Here is a 15,980-nt window from a genome sequence, read left to right on the forward strand (position 1 = left end):
GTTTGGAGCTCTTGGTTCCTCCCTGAGCAGAAACCATGGTGCTTTTGTTGGTGCGCGAGTTGCCGCTTTGTTCTTCCCCCTCTGAACGGCTGCTGCGGAGAATAGTCCTGACTGCCTGACCTTTACAATTCAAACCCGGAGAGCTTGCTCTGTAGATGTCACTCGGTGGGAGACCTGTCTGTGCTTTGATGCAGGTAACCGCAGCACAGAAGCCAGAAAGTCTGCTATAGGTCGCGAATATTGTTTTGATAATAATAATAAATCTGAAAGGGGACTTGCATAGCTATATTGCATTGTAGTTTTGGAATTGAGCTCCCATCACAAAGGTATGATGAAGACCTCAGAAACACTAATACCAGAATAAGTTAAAAAATTATCTTCCCAGCTTAAAAATTTGTGAATTTGTCAGGGAGAGGATGGAATAAGAGATGGACTTTGGATAATAACACCTCTTGTGCATTTTCCTGCAATCCAGGCGTGGTTCTGTCTTCTCCTTTATGCATAGCAAACCAAGGAGGAGAGCAGGAGCTGGGATTGCATTAACAGGCCTGTTGTGTAACAGGTGCAGTGTAGCTGTAGCTCCGGCTACAGCATGGGGCTGCCGGTAGGAGTCGGTTGATCACTTTCAGGCTGCCTGTAGCAGCAATGCTAGCTTGTTGGATCCCTGAAATCTGGGACAACCCTACTCCTTGCTGATGCTGTTCTACCCCATGGAGAGAAGAGGGCAGCCTAGAGGAGTCAGGCCTTTGGCTTTGGTTCCAGCAGCTGCTTTGCTTGCTAAAGTTGTAGGGGCTTGTCTCTGGCCCCTCCCGCATGGGTGAATGAAAACACAGGCTTCGCAGCCCTTTTTGCTTGCCCCAGCCTTGTGGTCTCCTGGTCTCTCTGGCCGTTTGGAACCAAAGAACCCAGGGGATCTGTCTCTTCTGGATTTTACTTTGTATCTTACCTCTTTAATTGGGGTGAGCGGCCTGTGGATAAGGTGAGCATATTCCATCTGGTAAATTAAGAATTTCACCTTCATCTTATGAGGGTATTTCATAAAGTTCATGGAAAAATGGAATTAAAAGATAAGTTTAAAGCTGGGTGTTTCAGTGGAAAGAACAGGTCATCAAAGAAGGAGGTACCTTTCTCTGAAGGGAGGAGAGAACTTCCACTTTGACTACAACCTTGTCTAAATATGATCGGAGTCGGTGAACTCAAAAGGCTTCCATAGACTTGGAAACTCATGACAAGAGCCTAGGGTGATTACTGATGCCATAAACAAGAGTGTCAATTTGTTAAGTCAACAACAGGAGTCACTGTGCACTTACTCCTCGTGTAGGATCTCTGTCCTTAATGTGCTGTACATTGGATTTAATACTATAACTAGTACTCCAACAGTATTTTTCACTTTGTGTTTCTGTATGGGTGCAAACTGTTGAAATCTTTACTTAATATATGCTAAACTGATCTTCTGTATATAAAGATAATTGAAAATGAATCTTGATGTGAATGGAAGGGGAGAGGGAGTGGGAAAGGGGAGAGTTGCGGGTGGGAGGGAAGTTATGGGAGGGGGAAGCCATTGTAATCCATAAGCTGTACTTTGGAAATTTATATTCATTAAATAAAAGTTAAAAAAAAAAAAAAGCTGGGTGTTTGGCCTAGTGGTTATGACACCACTTGGGACATCTGCATCACACATTAGAGTGCCTGGGTTCGAGTACTGGCTCCACTCCTGCTTCCAGCTCAATAAATGAGTCTCTGCCACTCACCATACAGGAGGCCTGGATTGAGTTCCAGGCCTTGCCCAGCCCTGGCGGTTGCGGGCATTTTGGGAGTGAACCAACGGGTGGGAGATCTGCCTGTTTTTCTGTATTGCTGTCTTTCACATACATAACGTAATTGAAAAATTTTTAAAAAGCCCTGATTTTATTTTTGTGCAAAAATATTTTGAAATTCATGTACAAGGGGGAATCTTCAAAAATTGTATGAAAAATATGTGTATTATGAATAAACTCTGCGTGGATTTCCATTTTTTTTGGCACCAATGTAAACTTATCTTTTCGTTCCATTTTTCCATGAATCATGCTGTAATGAACTACCCTGTTCCCAAACCGCAGAAGCTAGAAGGGAAAAGTCAGAGATACAGTCATGGTCCCAAAGGAGGGAGGACATTTACCAAAGCGTTAGTGAGTTTATCTCAGGAAAGCACAGAATTAGGAGGGAAAGGGGAAGGAACACATTCAAGTTTCAAGGGATGCTCTGTATTGCTTGAGTTGTTTATGTTGAGAGTGTGTCCTGAATTATTTGTGTGGTTAGAAAATCTCTTCCCTCTCTCTCATTCTCTTAACTGTTTTTAGGACCAAAAAAAAAAGGAACATGGTACTACTTTCCTAGCCCATGGATTTAGCAGGCTGTAGAGAATATAGATCCTTTAATTGGATGATATCCAGTCTGCACACTAAAGTTGTTAATGGATGCTTTAAGCCAGGAATTGGAACTGAATGAAATATTGATTTGGTTCAGGTTCAGTTCAAGAGCTACTCTGAAATTCTGGTTTTGTTTCAGGTCAATAATTTTAGAAAAAAGGCTTAGGTAGAGTACGGTCTGGTTGGAAGAGGAAAAAGGTCTGCCCAGTTTTGTATTCCACAAAGGAACAGTTTATTCTAAGTTTTGCTTCAAGTTGCTACTTCAAACAGAACTGTGATGTGAAAGTGAAACCATTGACTGTTAATTTTACTTGACACAGAGGCCCACCATACTATTTTGTGATTCTCAAGCAAAGTAATGGAATTGTAAGCAGCAAAGCTGAGCCATCACAAAGCGTTTTGTTTATATTGATGTAAATGTGTACAGTGTTCAGAGGATTTTTTGAGGCATGATATGTATATGTTGTTAATGGAGTCACAGATCAGGATTTCAATTCTTCTGTTTTTTTTTTTTTTTTTTTTTTTTGAAAAATTTCCTCTGGCTCAGGATAGTATTCCTGGGAAGTGTTCACAAAATGCACTTGACAGGCTGAGAACTGGTATGAGGCTTGGAGCATTGCAGGCACTTACTGATTAGCGAAAGGAGTGTGAAGGTGATGGTAAACATTGTGATGGAGAAGTGTGTTTGGTTTTTAGCTTGCTTTCCAAGAAGATATTTGAGAGATGCAATTTTTGAGCCCCGTGTTTTTTGTAGAATCCTTTTAATGTGCTCTGTTCTTGCAAGGTGGTTTTCTGGCTGGGATAGCCATTGGTCAGCTTGAGGATTGCCCCCGGTTCCTTAATTTTCGTTATTAACTTTGGCAGTGCTTCCTTTTGAAGCCCTAGCAGATGTTACTGTGCGGACTGAGTACTGGTATGTCACATGTCTGCACGATATTCTAACTCAGCTGCTGTTCCTTTTCCCAGGAACTACCTGACATCACAGGAAATTATTCTATTTGAACTCCCCAGCAGAGCCAATTAATTCTGACTTCCTAGGGGGAGAGATTGGTAGTGCAATGTGTGTTTGTGCAGTGCCAGTCAGAGCCCCTGGGTCCAGTCCTACCCTGACTTCCTTTCTCAGATTCAGAGACCCTCAGGCTTAGAGGATTGGGACTCTGCAGTGTTGTTTTCTACAATGGTCAATGTGTTCTTTGACTTGACTTTCTAATAAGGAAACAGTAACATAATTAATTGGTAATTAGGATGCCTCAGAGATCAGTTTGAATCAAACACTAGAGAGAAGGTGATTCTAATAATACCCCAGTATATTCCCCCATGAAAGCTAAGAGTGTGCACAAAACTTGAGGATTACTCCGAGTTGGGTTAGTGAAGGTCTTGTGTGGCCCGTGATGCATCACAAGGTGGGGGAGGTGGGTTATCTTCTTCCTCCAATGATTCCGCTTCCCGTGGTCAGCTAATTGCATGCTTACTCATCAAATGAAAAAGCACAGCTATAACTCTAGACAACAGAGCTTACTGTGTCCTCTGTGCTTTGCAGTGGGAGTGATAATTTTTAGAACTCTTTGGGGTGTGTGTGTGTGTTGTACGCTTAATTCCTTTTTAACCCCCAGGCTCCCCTCGGCTGTCTTTTGCAGGGGAAGCTGTGCCTGAGGATGAACAGATCAGCGCTAAGGACCAGAAGAACCTGGAGCCGTGTGATAACACCCCCATCATAGACAATATCACTCCTGTTGTTGCTGGCATCTCTACAGAAGAGAAGGAGAAGTACGATGAGGAGATCTCTAGTCTCTACCGACAACTGGATGATAAGGTCCGTAGCCAGAGATTGGTGTGAGAACTAGTTCTTACTCTGCTACAAAGTCTGATGATGAATGGGTCCAGACAGCATCAAGCCCTGTGATGTGGATGGAGGACTGCAGACCCATCTCTGCTTCTGCCTTCCTAATGCCTGCCTTAGCTGTTGATTGTGCAGACTCAGGGAGCTTGTTTGGTACGGAATGGAAACTTAATGTGAAAATTTGATTGGAAGAGTAGGGGGTGGGCCTAGAGAGACAGACAGGTCTTGTTGAAATTGGACTTGGTTGATTGCTGCACGAGAGGAGGGGTGTGTGAGTGTGTGGGACCTTTCTAAGTCTCCTTTCATTGCTTCTCTGGGCTTATGCTTTACCTCAGAGCAATTCCAAGAGTAGCCCTAGCTGGGGCAAGGGGGTGACTCCCGCTCCTTGATTTACAGTGGGGTTAAGTACAGATACACTCATCGTATGTTGAACATATTGTGAGGTGGAAATGCATTTTGTCACCTACTGAATGTCTCAGCTTAGCAAACAGCACACTGTAGAGTGTCATCAGTTGTGGCCCCTCGTGATCACGTGGCTGACTGGGGCTGAGCTGGTCGCCATGGCCCAGCATCACGAGCGGGCATTGCACTGCATGTCATCGAGTCAGGAAAAGACCAGAATTCAAGGCATGGTTCCTACTGAACGCGTAGCATGTGCATCATCGTGAAGTCAGACCCTTCAGCCCGGTCCTCCTAAGTCAGGGAACGCCTGTAATTTAATCATGTAGCTGTGAGGCCCAAACATGGGGCCACAGTGGTTGGTCTGATGGCTTCCCTTTATCCATGAAGCTCCAGATTCAGGGGCGGACTCTCAGGTGAAGTAGTGCTAATTCCTGATGTCCAATTTTATGACTAACCTTTGGGACTCAAGTCGTCACGTAAATGCACAAGTTGGAATAGAGGAAAAAAGGCCTTGGAGAACATGGTGCCATTCATCCCCACTGAAGTTTGGGTTAGGAATCCCAGAGTCAGAGGAAATTAAATTGATGTTTCAGTGGATCTCTGCAGATTGCCCTTGGAATATTCTAAATCCTTTCAGTGCATTCCATCAAGGTTGCTGATATTTTTAGTCTGATCTAATCTCTTCTGCTGTGGTTGGGCTCAGAGTGCTTGGGAGCACCTCTGGCATGAATGAAACAGCTTTGTTATGTTAACGCCGCCGTTTATCTTGCTGGCTTCTCTTTTAGGTGAAGCTTGGAATCCGTTATCACCTTTACCAGCTGTTTCTATTTGTGTGTGATTCTGGGAGTTTGCATTATAACCGCAGGGTCAAACTGAGTCACCTACCTTTTTGAAAATGCATTTAATAAAATCTTCCCTTCCATATCTACCTGGATATTTTACATAAACCTGGAACAAATTAAGAAAAAAAGATCAGTGGTAAATGAACAGTGTATGCAATTGCTTAATTTCTCCAAAGAACTAGCATTGTTTAAATAGTAAAGAAGGTTAGACTGTGTGCAATTTAGTAATCCACAGAGAATCCCAAATGTGCCTGAGAACCTGATTCTTTGCTCCATCTCTGTGCGTAGAAGCCTGCCATGATCGTGAATCCAGTTCCTAAAATGTAGCAATGAAGACCAAGTTCAGAGAGGTGAAAACCCCACATCTGAGGTGTTGGAAGCTGGAGGCCTGGCTGGTCAGCCTGAAGCGCTTTCTGTTATGTCATTTTCCTATACCATACACCTCAGAAACCCACGAAGCACAACACAGTTTGAGGTTGGGATTTGTGGTCCCTCACAGGGTGATGCTGAGAGATGTGGAGAGAACTGAGCTCCCAAGCCCCCATCTTAGAAGGCACCAAAGCCAGTGCTTTTCCTTGGAAACCCTGCCCTCGGACTGCCCGGTTGTGTCTTACCTGCTGGCATTCTTATTTGTCTTCCTCTCAGGTTCTGGAAAGTATTTGCGTGGTTCTGATGATAGAGTGGTTTGACAATTTGAGAATGCCTGAGTTGGGGTGAGAGGTCTGCATAGGTTATTGAGTGGTAGAGCGCAAAGTGTCTGGGTCTGGCTGACATTGGCCCAGAGTGATTTTGTGACTTATCCAAGTTGACCTTGCCCATGGGTGGCAGAGCTGGAAAGAAGTTATGTATCTTTCAACTCCCAGGTCTGTGCTCAAACTGTTTTCGCCTCAGCTCTTTAAATGAGCAACTGGTCAACTCCAACGAGTCTCTTTAGGGTGTGATGGGAGGAATACGATAGTTTCCTTTCAGCTGACCTCCATCCCTCTCTGCCACCTCTGCTGGGTTGGAAAGACAGGTAGTCCCCAACGGCAGAGCCATGCGATGGGGAAGCATGCACCATGGAATCAGACCTGTGACTTGATAATGCTGAGACCTGGACTGAGGCCCTGCCCTGCAGAAGGTGCTTAGTAAAGGGCCAGTGTAGTCAATGTCTCTGCTCCAGTGGTTGGTGTCCTGTGTACTTCCTGTGTTTCGCTTCCCATGTGGGGCCAGCCCTTGCTTTTCCTTGGTGCCTTGCAAGCCCCCGCATCCCAGCTTGTCGCCTGATGAGGAGGAAGCCTGCGTCTTAAGGCCTTGAAATGAGCACAGTGTAGGAACAGCGATTTCACTCCCCCAGTTCTCTTCTCCTGTTATTTCATTCGTCCCAGGGGAGAGACGGTGGCTCCCTGGAGTTAAATGCCTTGAGTCTTTTATGTTAAGTTGTTTAATATTTATGTGCCGAGGAGCATAAACACAAAATTGTTCCTGGTGACTGGCATGCTAAGTAGTCTCCTAGTTGTAGAAGTACCACTTTTCGGAGGTTTCATGCTAGTGTGATTTCCCCAATTCTCATACCAGAAATCTGATTTGGGGAAGGAAGCTGTGAGTGTTGTTTTTTTTTTTTTCGAACCATGAAAGAAACACTGGTGATAGAAAGTTCAGTGGAAACAGAATCTTTGAGCAGAGAAGCAAGGCTGATATCTACACAAATGAAAAGGACATAGAGATGTGGTCCTATTGATTTTAGGCTTTTCTTGCTTCATGGCAAGCACTTGTGTGACACCCAGTTAACCTGCCTCACCTGTGTGCAGGCATCACCAAATAGGCTGGGGAAGAACCCATTGAAAACTGAGGTCCTGCATCCTGTGCCCAGGGGTTAACCTTTGTAACTCACTCCTGGGGAAGGCAGGGACTGCTTGGTTTTGCTGATGTTTGTGTTGAATGGGCTGCTGATAAAAACACCTAGACAGGACCAGATGCACCAGGGACCCAGTCACTCAGAACTGAATCTTACTCTGCTTGGGATTTAGATCCCAGAAATGTCATCAAATGGTTTTTTTTTTTTTTTTTTTTTAAATTTTTGACAGGCAGAGTGGATAGTGAGAGAGAGAGAGAGACAGAGAGAAAGGCCTTCCTTTGCCGTTGGTTCACCCTCCAATGGCTGCTGCGGCCGGCACACTGCGGCCAGGGCACCGCGCTGATCTGAAGGCAGGAGCCAGGTGCTTATCCTGGTCTCCCATGGGGTACAGGGCCCAAGCACTTGGGCCATCCTCCACTGCACTCCCGGACCACAGCAGAGAGCTGGCCTGGAAGAGGGGCAACCGGGACAGAATCTGGTGCCCCGACCGGGACTAGAACCTGGTGTGCCGGCGCCGCTAGGCAGAGGATTAGCCTGTTGAGCCAAGGTGCCAGCCATCAAATGGGTTTTTCTCCCCTTTCCAAGGGAGAGGCCAATGTGAAGCCAGGTTGTCCGTCTTTATAGGCGTGCTTAAAATCTCTCTTGAAATCATGAAAAGATTGCAGTGAACGACTGAGGAACTCAGTCTTTAGGCCTTGATGCCTGCTGCTTCCCCTGCCCTGGGGGTGGCCACTGTCTAAGGAGAGGCAGCGGCCACCCTTGCTTTTGTGGCAGCGACATCTAGTGGCAGGAAATGTGCACGAGGCGCGGCTTTGCCTTACCCGCTCCTGTGACAGCTGAAACACTAAGCAGGATCCCTAAGCCAGCCCCTCCTCCTGGCTGCCTAGAGGGTTTAAAAAATCTGGTAAGAAAATTAACTTCCCATTAAGAGATCTTCTAGTGCTAAAGATTAATTCTCTAGTAAATGTTTTTCTAGTCCAAGTGGAAGGCTTGAAGTGGTAATACTGGTCTTTGCTACCTACTGCTTGGTAGCTTTCCTGGTCACTGATGTCTGATAAGATTTGGGACAGTAATATATCACAGAGCACACAGTCACAAAATGAAAATATCCTTTTTAATTGGAATCAGGAATTCATTGTTAACCACTTTGAAATGGGAGAGGTAGCACCAAAGTCTCTTTCCAGTTCCCAAACCTAAGTAAGAGGCCTGATTTCTGGATGAGCAGGAATCGGGCTGACTATGCAGATTGTTGTGATTCTCAGATGTCCAGATGTTGCACCTGCTGAGGAAGATGGGTGAAGAGGCATGTTAGCAAACAGTGATCCAGACCAGCCTCCCATCTGTGGAGTGCCTCACGACACTCTCTGCCGTATCAGCAAGCAACGCCTGCATCCTGGAGTGTGGTGCCAGTCTGGAGACCAGGCTATCCGAGAGGCCACAGCTAACACCCAGATTTAACACGATGTTTCATTTCAGGATGATGAAATCAACCAGCAGAGCCAGCTGGCTGAGAAGCTAAAGCAGCAGATGTTGGATCAGGACGAGGTAAAGGACGCCATCATTTTTTTTTTTTTTTAAACCAAGTTCCTTTGTTATTCTTTGCTGTTGATATTTGTTCCAGACATTGAATTTGCAAAGACTTTTTTTTTTTCAAAAATCACTGAATCATGCGAAAATTCCTTGGTAGGTTTCCTTGAGTCTATGAATGCCGATTACGAATGGATTTTCATAGAATTGAGAAATTATGTGTCTGACTCTACAGAGCTCTAGGGGTTTTTTAAGTGAGAGGTTGGTTGTTAGGCTGAGTCCTGGGAGAGCAGCCACTTTGTCTTGGTCCCTTCAATCCCGGCACTGCGGGGGCCCTGCTGTGTGGGTCCATTTCAGCTTTGCAAATGAGCTGGCTCAGGTCTGTGATACAGACCATGCTCTCCTGCTGTCCATAGGGAAAAAAAAAACAAAACCAGAAGTGGAAGATAGAGGAGGGGAAAGCAAGGAGGAAAGGGGCCCCAGGCAGTCTGAGCGTAGATTTGAGACACTAAAAAGGAGGCACATTACCTCCGTCTTCTCCTCAACAGTGCTCCATTCTCCAGTAAATGTCTTTATTGCCTGTGCTTTGCCAAATGTTTTACAAACAGGAATTTTCTGCTGCTTTGTTAAAATGCTATGGGGTTGAATCACATGGTACAGTGATACAACCGGTGGCTTGGGTCATGTCCCCAACCCCACACAGATACAGCTGTGTCAGGTGCCCCTTCCTTCCACTTCCTCTCTGCTCCTCTTCATCTTTCCAGGACAGTGATTTTACCCTGTGCCCCAGCCCTTTCCTTCAAGGGGAAGTCAAGCTGTGCGTTTGTAATCAGATGAACTGTAGTCACCTAATTGGTTTCTGTCTTAACCATAATTGAGGTCTTCTGTCTGCTTAGTGTTTCTGGCCCTCTACCTCCCACTCTTTTTTCTTGCATCCCCAGTATTGGTACAGCTGCCTGGGATAAACTTTTCCTTTTTGTTAGACGAAAAGCTCTTGCACTATTTTTCTTTATCTATGCTATCAATGTGATATCTGTTCGTTTTAGGAAAGCCAGAAAATACTATTGGAACCAAGGTAATGAATGCATCCAAAAGCCCAGGCATTCATTTTATTTTAGTTGAGTTTTTTTTTTCCCCAGAAACCTTTTATTTAAGGAACACAAGCTTCATACATTTCATAATTACAACTTTAGGAGCATGCTGATTCTTCCCACTGTACCCGCCTTCCCACCCACTCTCCCACCCCTCTTCCTCCTCCTTCTCCTATTCCCACTCTTATTTTTTTTTACTAAGATCTATTTTCAATGAACTTTATACACATATGATTAACTCTATGTTAAGAGTTGAATAAGTAGTATGAAAAAAAAAAAACTGTTCCTCAACAGTCAAGACAAGGGCTGTTCAAAGTCATTGCTTCTCAAAGTGTCAATTTCACTTCTACAGATTGAGGCATGCATTTTAGATAGTGTTTGGGGGCATATCCTTCAACACATTCCTGATGAATGTTAAGAAAGAGTGACTGACTGCCCTTTGGTTGTCTGAAGTCTGTTTACAATATGTAATCGTGACAGTATTTTTTAAAAGCTAAGTATTGTTATTGTCCTCTGAATGATTTATCTGTCCTTTGTTTGATATGTGGAGTAGCCAGCCAGCTAAAAAGTGCAGTCATTTTTTAGGGTATAACTCATTCTTTGAATTGAGTCTGTCCAACTTTAGAAAAAAGAAACAGATTTCTGCAATATTCGCATGCTGTGTTTTTATTTAGCATCTGGACCACACAGTGGGGGTTCCTGTCAACCTGAGCTTTTCCAGCTTGTTTTCTTGCATCTAGTTTAAAAATGACTTTATTTTGGATAGAGCACCTGACAGACATTTGAACATCAGGCCCACCAGTTGCATGCCATCTTGTTTCCCCAGCTTTTAGCTTCCACAAGAAGAGACTATGAGAAGATACAGGAGGAGCTGACGCGACTGCAGATAGAAAACGAGGCGGCCAAAGACGAGGTGAAGGAGGTGCTGCAGGCCCTGGAGGAGCTGGCTGTCAATTACGACCAGAAGTCCCAGGAAGTGGAGGACAAGACCAGGGCCAATGAGCAGCTGACGGACGAGCTGGCCCAGAAAACGGTTGGAGTATTTGTGTTTAGGGGGTGGGACTTCCTCTCCTGCCGTTCCTGGACTTTCACTGGTGCTCGTTGGTGGACACTGTGTAGAAAGGCAGTTGGCAGAATGGTTGTGAGATGTTACACTCAGATGTGTCCTCTGAAGTCTTCCAACAATTGAAATACTTGGTGGAAGTGACTTTTGTCCACTCCTTCTGGAGCTGCAATTCACCACTTTTACATCCAGGGCATTTATAATGTTAGCAGGAAGGCTTTGTGGAAATAGTGAAGAGAGGGCAGATTTGAAGCCAGAAAAATCCTAGTTAGGAACTTTGCTTCACAACTCTTAGGCCTTAGCAAAGAGAGTTAGGCCTGAGCATTCATTCCCTTATCTGTAAAACGGCAGGAACAAGGTGTTCCTTGCGCGTCGTGAGGACTAGTGACAGGCACCGGCGTGTGCTGCTGTATCAGTCCGTGAATCTCAACGTGTCCCGCTGGAATGGGGATGCTCTGGAAGGTGTGCACGCCCTCTCCTGTCGTTATCCTTCCCGGATGAAGTGCGTGCCCTCCCTCAGCTTCCTGTCCTGGCTGCTGCTGTCAAGCCTGGAACTCAGCTGTCCTGGTTTGTCCTGTGGAAGCCAGTGCTTCTGTCTGTACATGGCCTTATTTTTAGATTGTCCCAGCAAAAGGTGCTGCAGGTTCTGTACCAGGAGCTCGTGGCAGCAGGGCCAGGAAGCATTTGGCCAGGGAACTGGCGCTGGGCTGTGTCCTTTCCTGCTTGGAAAATGGGTTGGTGGAGAACTGAACGGCTGTAATCTGCTGCCCTTGGCACCTCTGCCCGATGGCCTGGTACCATGGGATCGTGCCCAGCCTGTTTTGTGGAAAACATCCAGTCCTCCTTGGACAAGGAGAAGCAGCAGATGGCGCAGGAAAGCGCTGATCTGCCGACTGTGGGGCTGATGGAAAAGGCTCCTCACTCCATACATTCAGCTGCATGGTGGACGCCTTCTCCATAATGGCTTCCCAAGGCAGGAACTGCTGCTTCTGGGGATGCTAAAAACACGATGAAATAAGCAGTTGGCAGTGCCAGACAAAACAAGACAAAACAAACCCAGCCGGAAGTTGCTTAGGACAGGAGGAGACTTAGATTTTCTCTGCTCAGTGTTTTCTCCAGGGTCCTTTTAACTAGTCCTTGCTATTACTATTTTTCAAAACAATGAGACCTTTTCCATAATACAGTTAGTGGTTTAGTGTACTGTTTTTAACATTTTTATTTGACAGGCAGAGAGACAGAGGGGGAGAAAGAAATCTTCAATTCATTGGTTCATTCCCCACAGCAGCTGGGGCGGACTGAAGCTAGGAGCCTGGAACTCAAGCTGGGTCTCCCATGTGGGTGGCAGGGACCCAAGATTTTGAACCATCACCTATGGTCTTCCATGGTGTGTGTAAGCAGGAAGCTGGATTGGAAGCTAAACCAAGATTGTAAGCCAGGGACTTTGAAAAGGGACGTGGGTGTCCCAAGTGCCATTTTAACCATTGTATCAAATGCCCACTCTTAAAGTACTACTTTTAGTTAGATTATTAAAATATATTCTAGTAAATCAGCAGATATAGCAGGATCGTATAATGTCTGGAGCTTTAGGAGTAGGGGACCTATTTCTTTGTTGGTTAATACCAAGACCCTAAAGGTGATGATTCTATTGAATCATTGAGAGTCAGTTAAGAATATTTACTTTTGGGTAACATACATGAAGGATGAGAAAGAGATAAATTTGTTGATTTTGGCAAGAAAATAGAACTTCTACGAACATGTATTAAGAAATCATCTATTATTGAACTTAACTAATTTTGAAAAAAAGATGAATTGTGTTTAATTCAGCTTCACTGTGAGGATTAGAAGACTTTTTTTTTTTTTTTATCTGAAAGGCAGAGAGAGAGAGAGACAGAAAGAGCCAGGAGCTTCATCTGGGTCTCCCACATGAGTGACGGGGCCCAAGAACTTGGGCCATCTTCTGCTGCTTTCCTCGGTGCACTAGCAGGGAGCTGGGTCAGCATTGGGTCAACTGGGACATGTCCCCATGCCCATAAGAGATGCCAGCATTGAAGGTAGTGACTTAACCTGCTGTGCCACAGTGCTGACCCTGGATTGGGCCATGTAGTCCAGATCCATCTCCTGTTAGAAGTTAGGTGGGGGTTTGGAAGGGGCCCACGGAGGAGGTTTGTTGGGAGTGGAGGTAGGGAGGACACTGGCAGGTGTGTTTAGAGCCTGAACTTAAACAGGGTGCATGAAGCAGAGCGTGTGTGTTAGGAAGATGGGATTAGATGTTATAAACCTGTAGGCTCCGTCTCTGGCTCATAGTCCTAGACATACTGTATGATATGCGGACATATAATATAACACGGCATATAACTTGAGGGTAGGATGCCCCACTTCATGTCAAGAGATTGTGCTGTACCATTGTTTTTCAGAAAAGGACTTTCATGTTGAAATAATGAGAAATGATAAAAGAGCTCCATCCTATATGATACTGTTATTCTTTTATTAATTGAGAGGCAGAGAAACAGAGTCTGAGACATAGAGAATTTCACTCCACTGATTCACTCTGCAATTACCCATGGCAGCCTCAATCCAGGTCTCCCACATGTGTGACAGGGACCTAAGTACTTGAACTGTCACCTGCTGCCTCCCCCGGTGCACATTAGCAGGAAGCTGGAATCAGGAGTAGAACTGGTACTCGAACCCAGGCACTCCAATATGAGATATGGGTGTCCCGAGTGGCCTCTTAACCACTGCACCGAATGCCTGTCCCATGATGCAATTGTTCTTTGTCATGCTGTGTGTGAGAAATCAATGGGGGACCCTTGTAATTTGTTGTCGAAAATTTATTTGTTTTTCCAGACTACATTAACAACTACGCAGAGAGAGCTGAGCCAGCTCCAAGAGCTTAGCAACCACCAGAAAAAGAGGGCTACCGAAATCCTGAATCTGCTGCTGAAGGACCTGGGGGAAATTGGTGGAATCATTGGCACCAACGATGTGAAGACGGTGAGCCAGCCCCCACCCACCCTGCCCCGCCCCGCCCCGCGCTTCCGTGCTCTCAGCAGAACGTCCTGCTGAGTCTTCCTAGTGTCCAGTGCTGAGCATGCTGGGTCATACTTGAATCACTGTAAACTAACTGATCAAATAGCTACATCAATTATTATTGGGTTGAGGAGGAAGGAAAAATAATTACCTTTCAAATTTAGGGACCATCTTCATATCCTTGCTGATTTGCATATGTAAATTGGTTTATTCCTCAAATTCACTTGTCAGTCACCAGCGTTTGGAACTGGGTAACTAGTCTCAGAAATGGGCCTCTTCTTTCCTATAAGAACTCAATGGAGTGAAAATTCTCTAATCAGTCAGGATGGACTTAGAAAAGCTTTCAGCAGAAAGTAATAGGATCCGAACGATGGCCTAGGAAGGGAAACCACATTTACATGTTCACAGCGTGAGAAGTCTAAATCTTGCTATCAGGGCGTGCTCGGTGTCGCCTAGCAGCTCATTGGAACCACAGAGTCTCCCTCCCACCTACTGAGTAGACTCTGCATTTTAGTGATTCTCCAGGGGGTTGTTGTGATTTTGAAAGTCTGAGCAAATCTGGTTTAGTGCACTGACTCTACAGTGTCAACCCAAGTTTTTTCTGTATGTCCTTTCTGCTATCCTTTGCTTGTTTCCTTTCCATATTCTTGAGATTTTGTCACATGGTAGCGAAACAACTGCTGGAGTGCCAGTCTTCATGTCCTCACTCAGCCTCATCCAAGTCCTGCTGTTTTCATGCAGGGATGAACCACATCCCTGAAGCCCTGTGTACTGCACTGGCCGGAACTGGGTCACATGAGCACCTCGAACTACAAGGGGAGCTGGGAAAGGGAAGGGGCTAGGAGTACTGGAAGTGGCTTAAGCCAATCATGACAAGCCCCCTGGGGTTGTGCACCCAGGTGCTGTCGACCTCAAGGAAACTAGAGAGGTGGCGAGAATCCAGGTGATATGAAGTTGTCTCCAAGCTAGGAATACAGGGGAAAGAGTGAATAACAGTGTTATTGGTCAAGAGATTTGATAATTTGTCATAATATGGAGTTGTTGCTATTGACCAATAAGACAGGAAAGAAACATTTTTACCAAGAGCTCTGGGAGTCATAATTTACATAATGTGAGCCGAACATATTTGAGAAACTCTGACCTATGTGCCCGCTCATGAAACGAGCACACTGGGAATCAGGAGCAGAGCCAGGAGACCAGACTGCACTTGCCTCTTGCAGGGCACCTGCCCCACTCCAAGGTGGCCATGCTGTTGGATTCAGCCCCCGAAAGTGCACGGGGCTACTCTGGTCTCTCTGTTCTGTTTTATCACCATATCCTGTTTTATGTCCATGTTTGATTGGTTGGTTTTTCATTACCATAGCTTTGCAATAGTACATTACCTTGTGTCTAGTACTCCCAGCCAGGGAAACGTGTTACCTTGCTTAATTTCCATCTCTCAGTCCCTAACATGAAAGTTTTTGAATTTCGCCGTTTTGCATTTATTTATTTTTAAACAGCAGGTGTCTTTCTCTCTCTCTCTCTTTTTCTTTCTTTCTCTCTTTCTCTCTCTCTTTCTTTCTTTTCCTTCCTTCCTTCCTTCCTTCCTTCCTTCCTTCCTTCCTTCCTTCCTTCCTCTATTTATTTATTTATTTGAAAGGCAGAATTATAGAGAGAGGGAGAGACAGAGAGAGAGAGAGGTCCTCCATCTGCTGGATTACTCCCCAAATGGCCATAATGGCTGGAGCGGGCCCAGGCTGAAGCCAGGAGCCAGGAGCTACTTCCAGGTCTTCCACATGGGTGCAGGGGCCCAAGCACTTGAGCCATATTCCACTGCTTTACCCGGCACATTAGCAGGGAGCTGGATCCCAAGTGGAGGAGCCAGGACTCAACTGGTGCCCATATCAGATGCTGGCACCACAGGCGGCAGCTTTACCCTCTACACCACAGCAGGGCGGCTCTGC

The 15,980-nt window shown here is 45.5% G+C and overlaps 1 protein-coding gene across 1 annotated transcript in view; it reads left to right on the forward strand.

The window, feature by feature from the left end:
• Positions 1 to 15,980, forward strand: part of KIF5C (kinesin family member 5C) — a 177,482-nt gene that overhangs the window by 113,850 nt on the left and 47,652 nt on the right. The window contains exons 12-15 of the mRNA XM_062186550.1: positions 4,046 to 4,221; positions 8,806 to 8,874; positions 10,774 to 10,980; positions 13,855 to 14,001. Coding sequence (XP_062042534.1) covers positions 4,046 to 4,221; positions 8,806 to 8,874; positions 10,774 to 10,980; positions 13,855 to 14,001 — 599 coding nt within the window. The remainder of the gene's footprint in view (positions 1 to 4,045; positions 4,222 to 8,805; positions 8,875 to 10,773; positions 10,981 to 13,854; positions 14,002 to 15,980) is intronic.

This window comes from Lepus europaeus, chromosome 1 (assembly GCF_033115175.1).
Source record: "Lepus europaeus isolate LE1 chromosome 1, mLepTim1.pri, whole genome shotgun sequence".
Classification (NCBI taxonomy): Eukaryota; Metazoa; Chordata; class Mammalia; order Lagomorpha; family Leporidae; genus Lepus; species Lepus europaeus.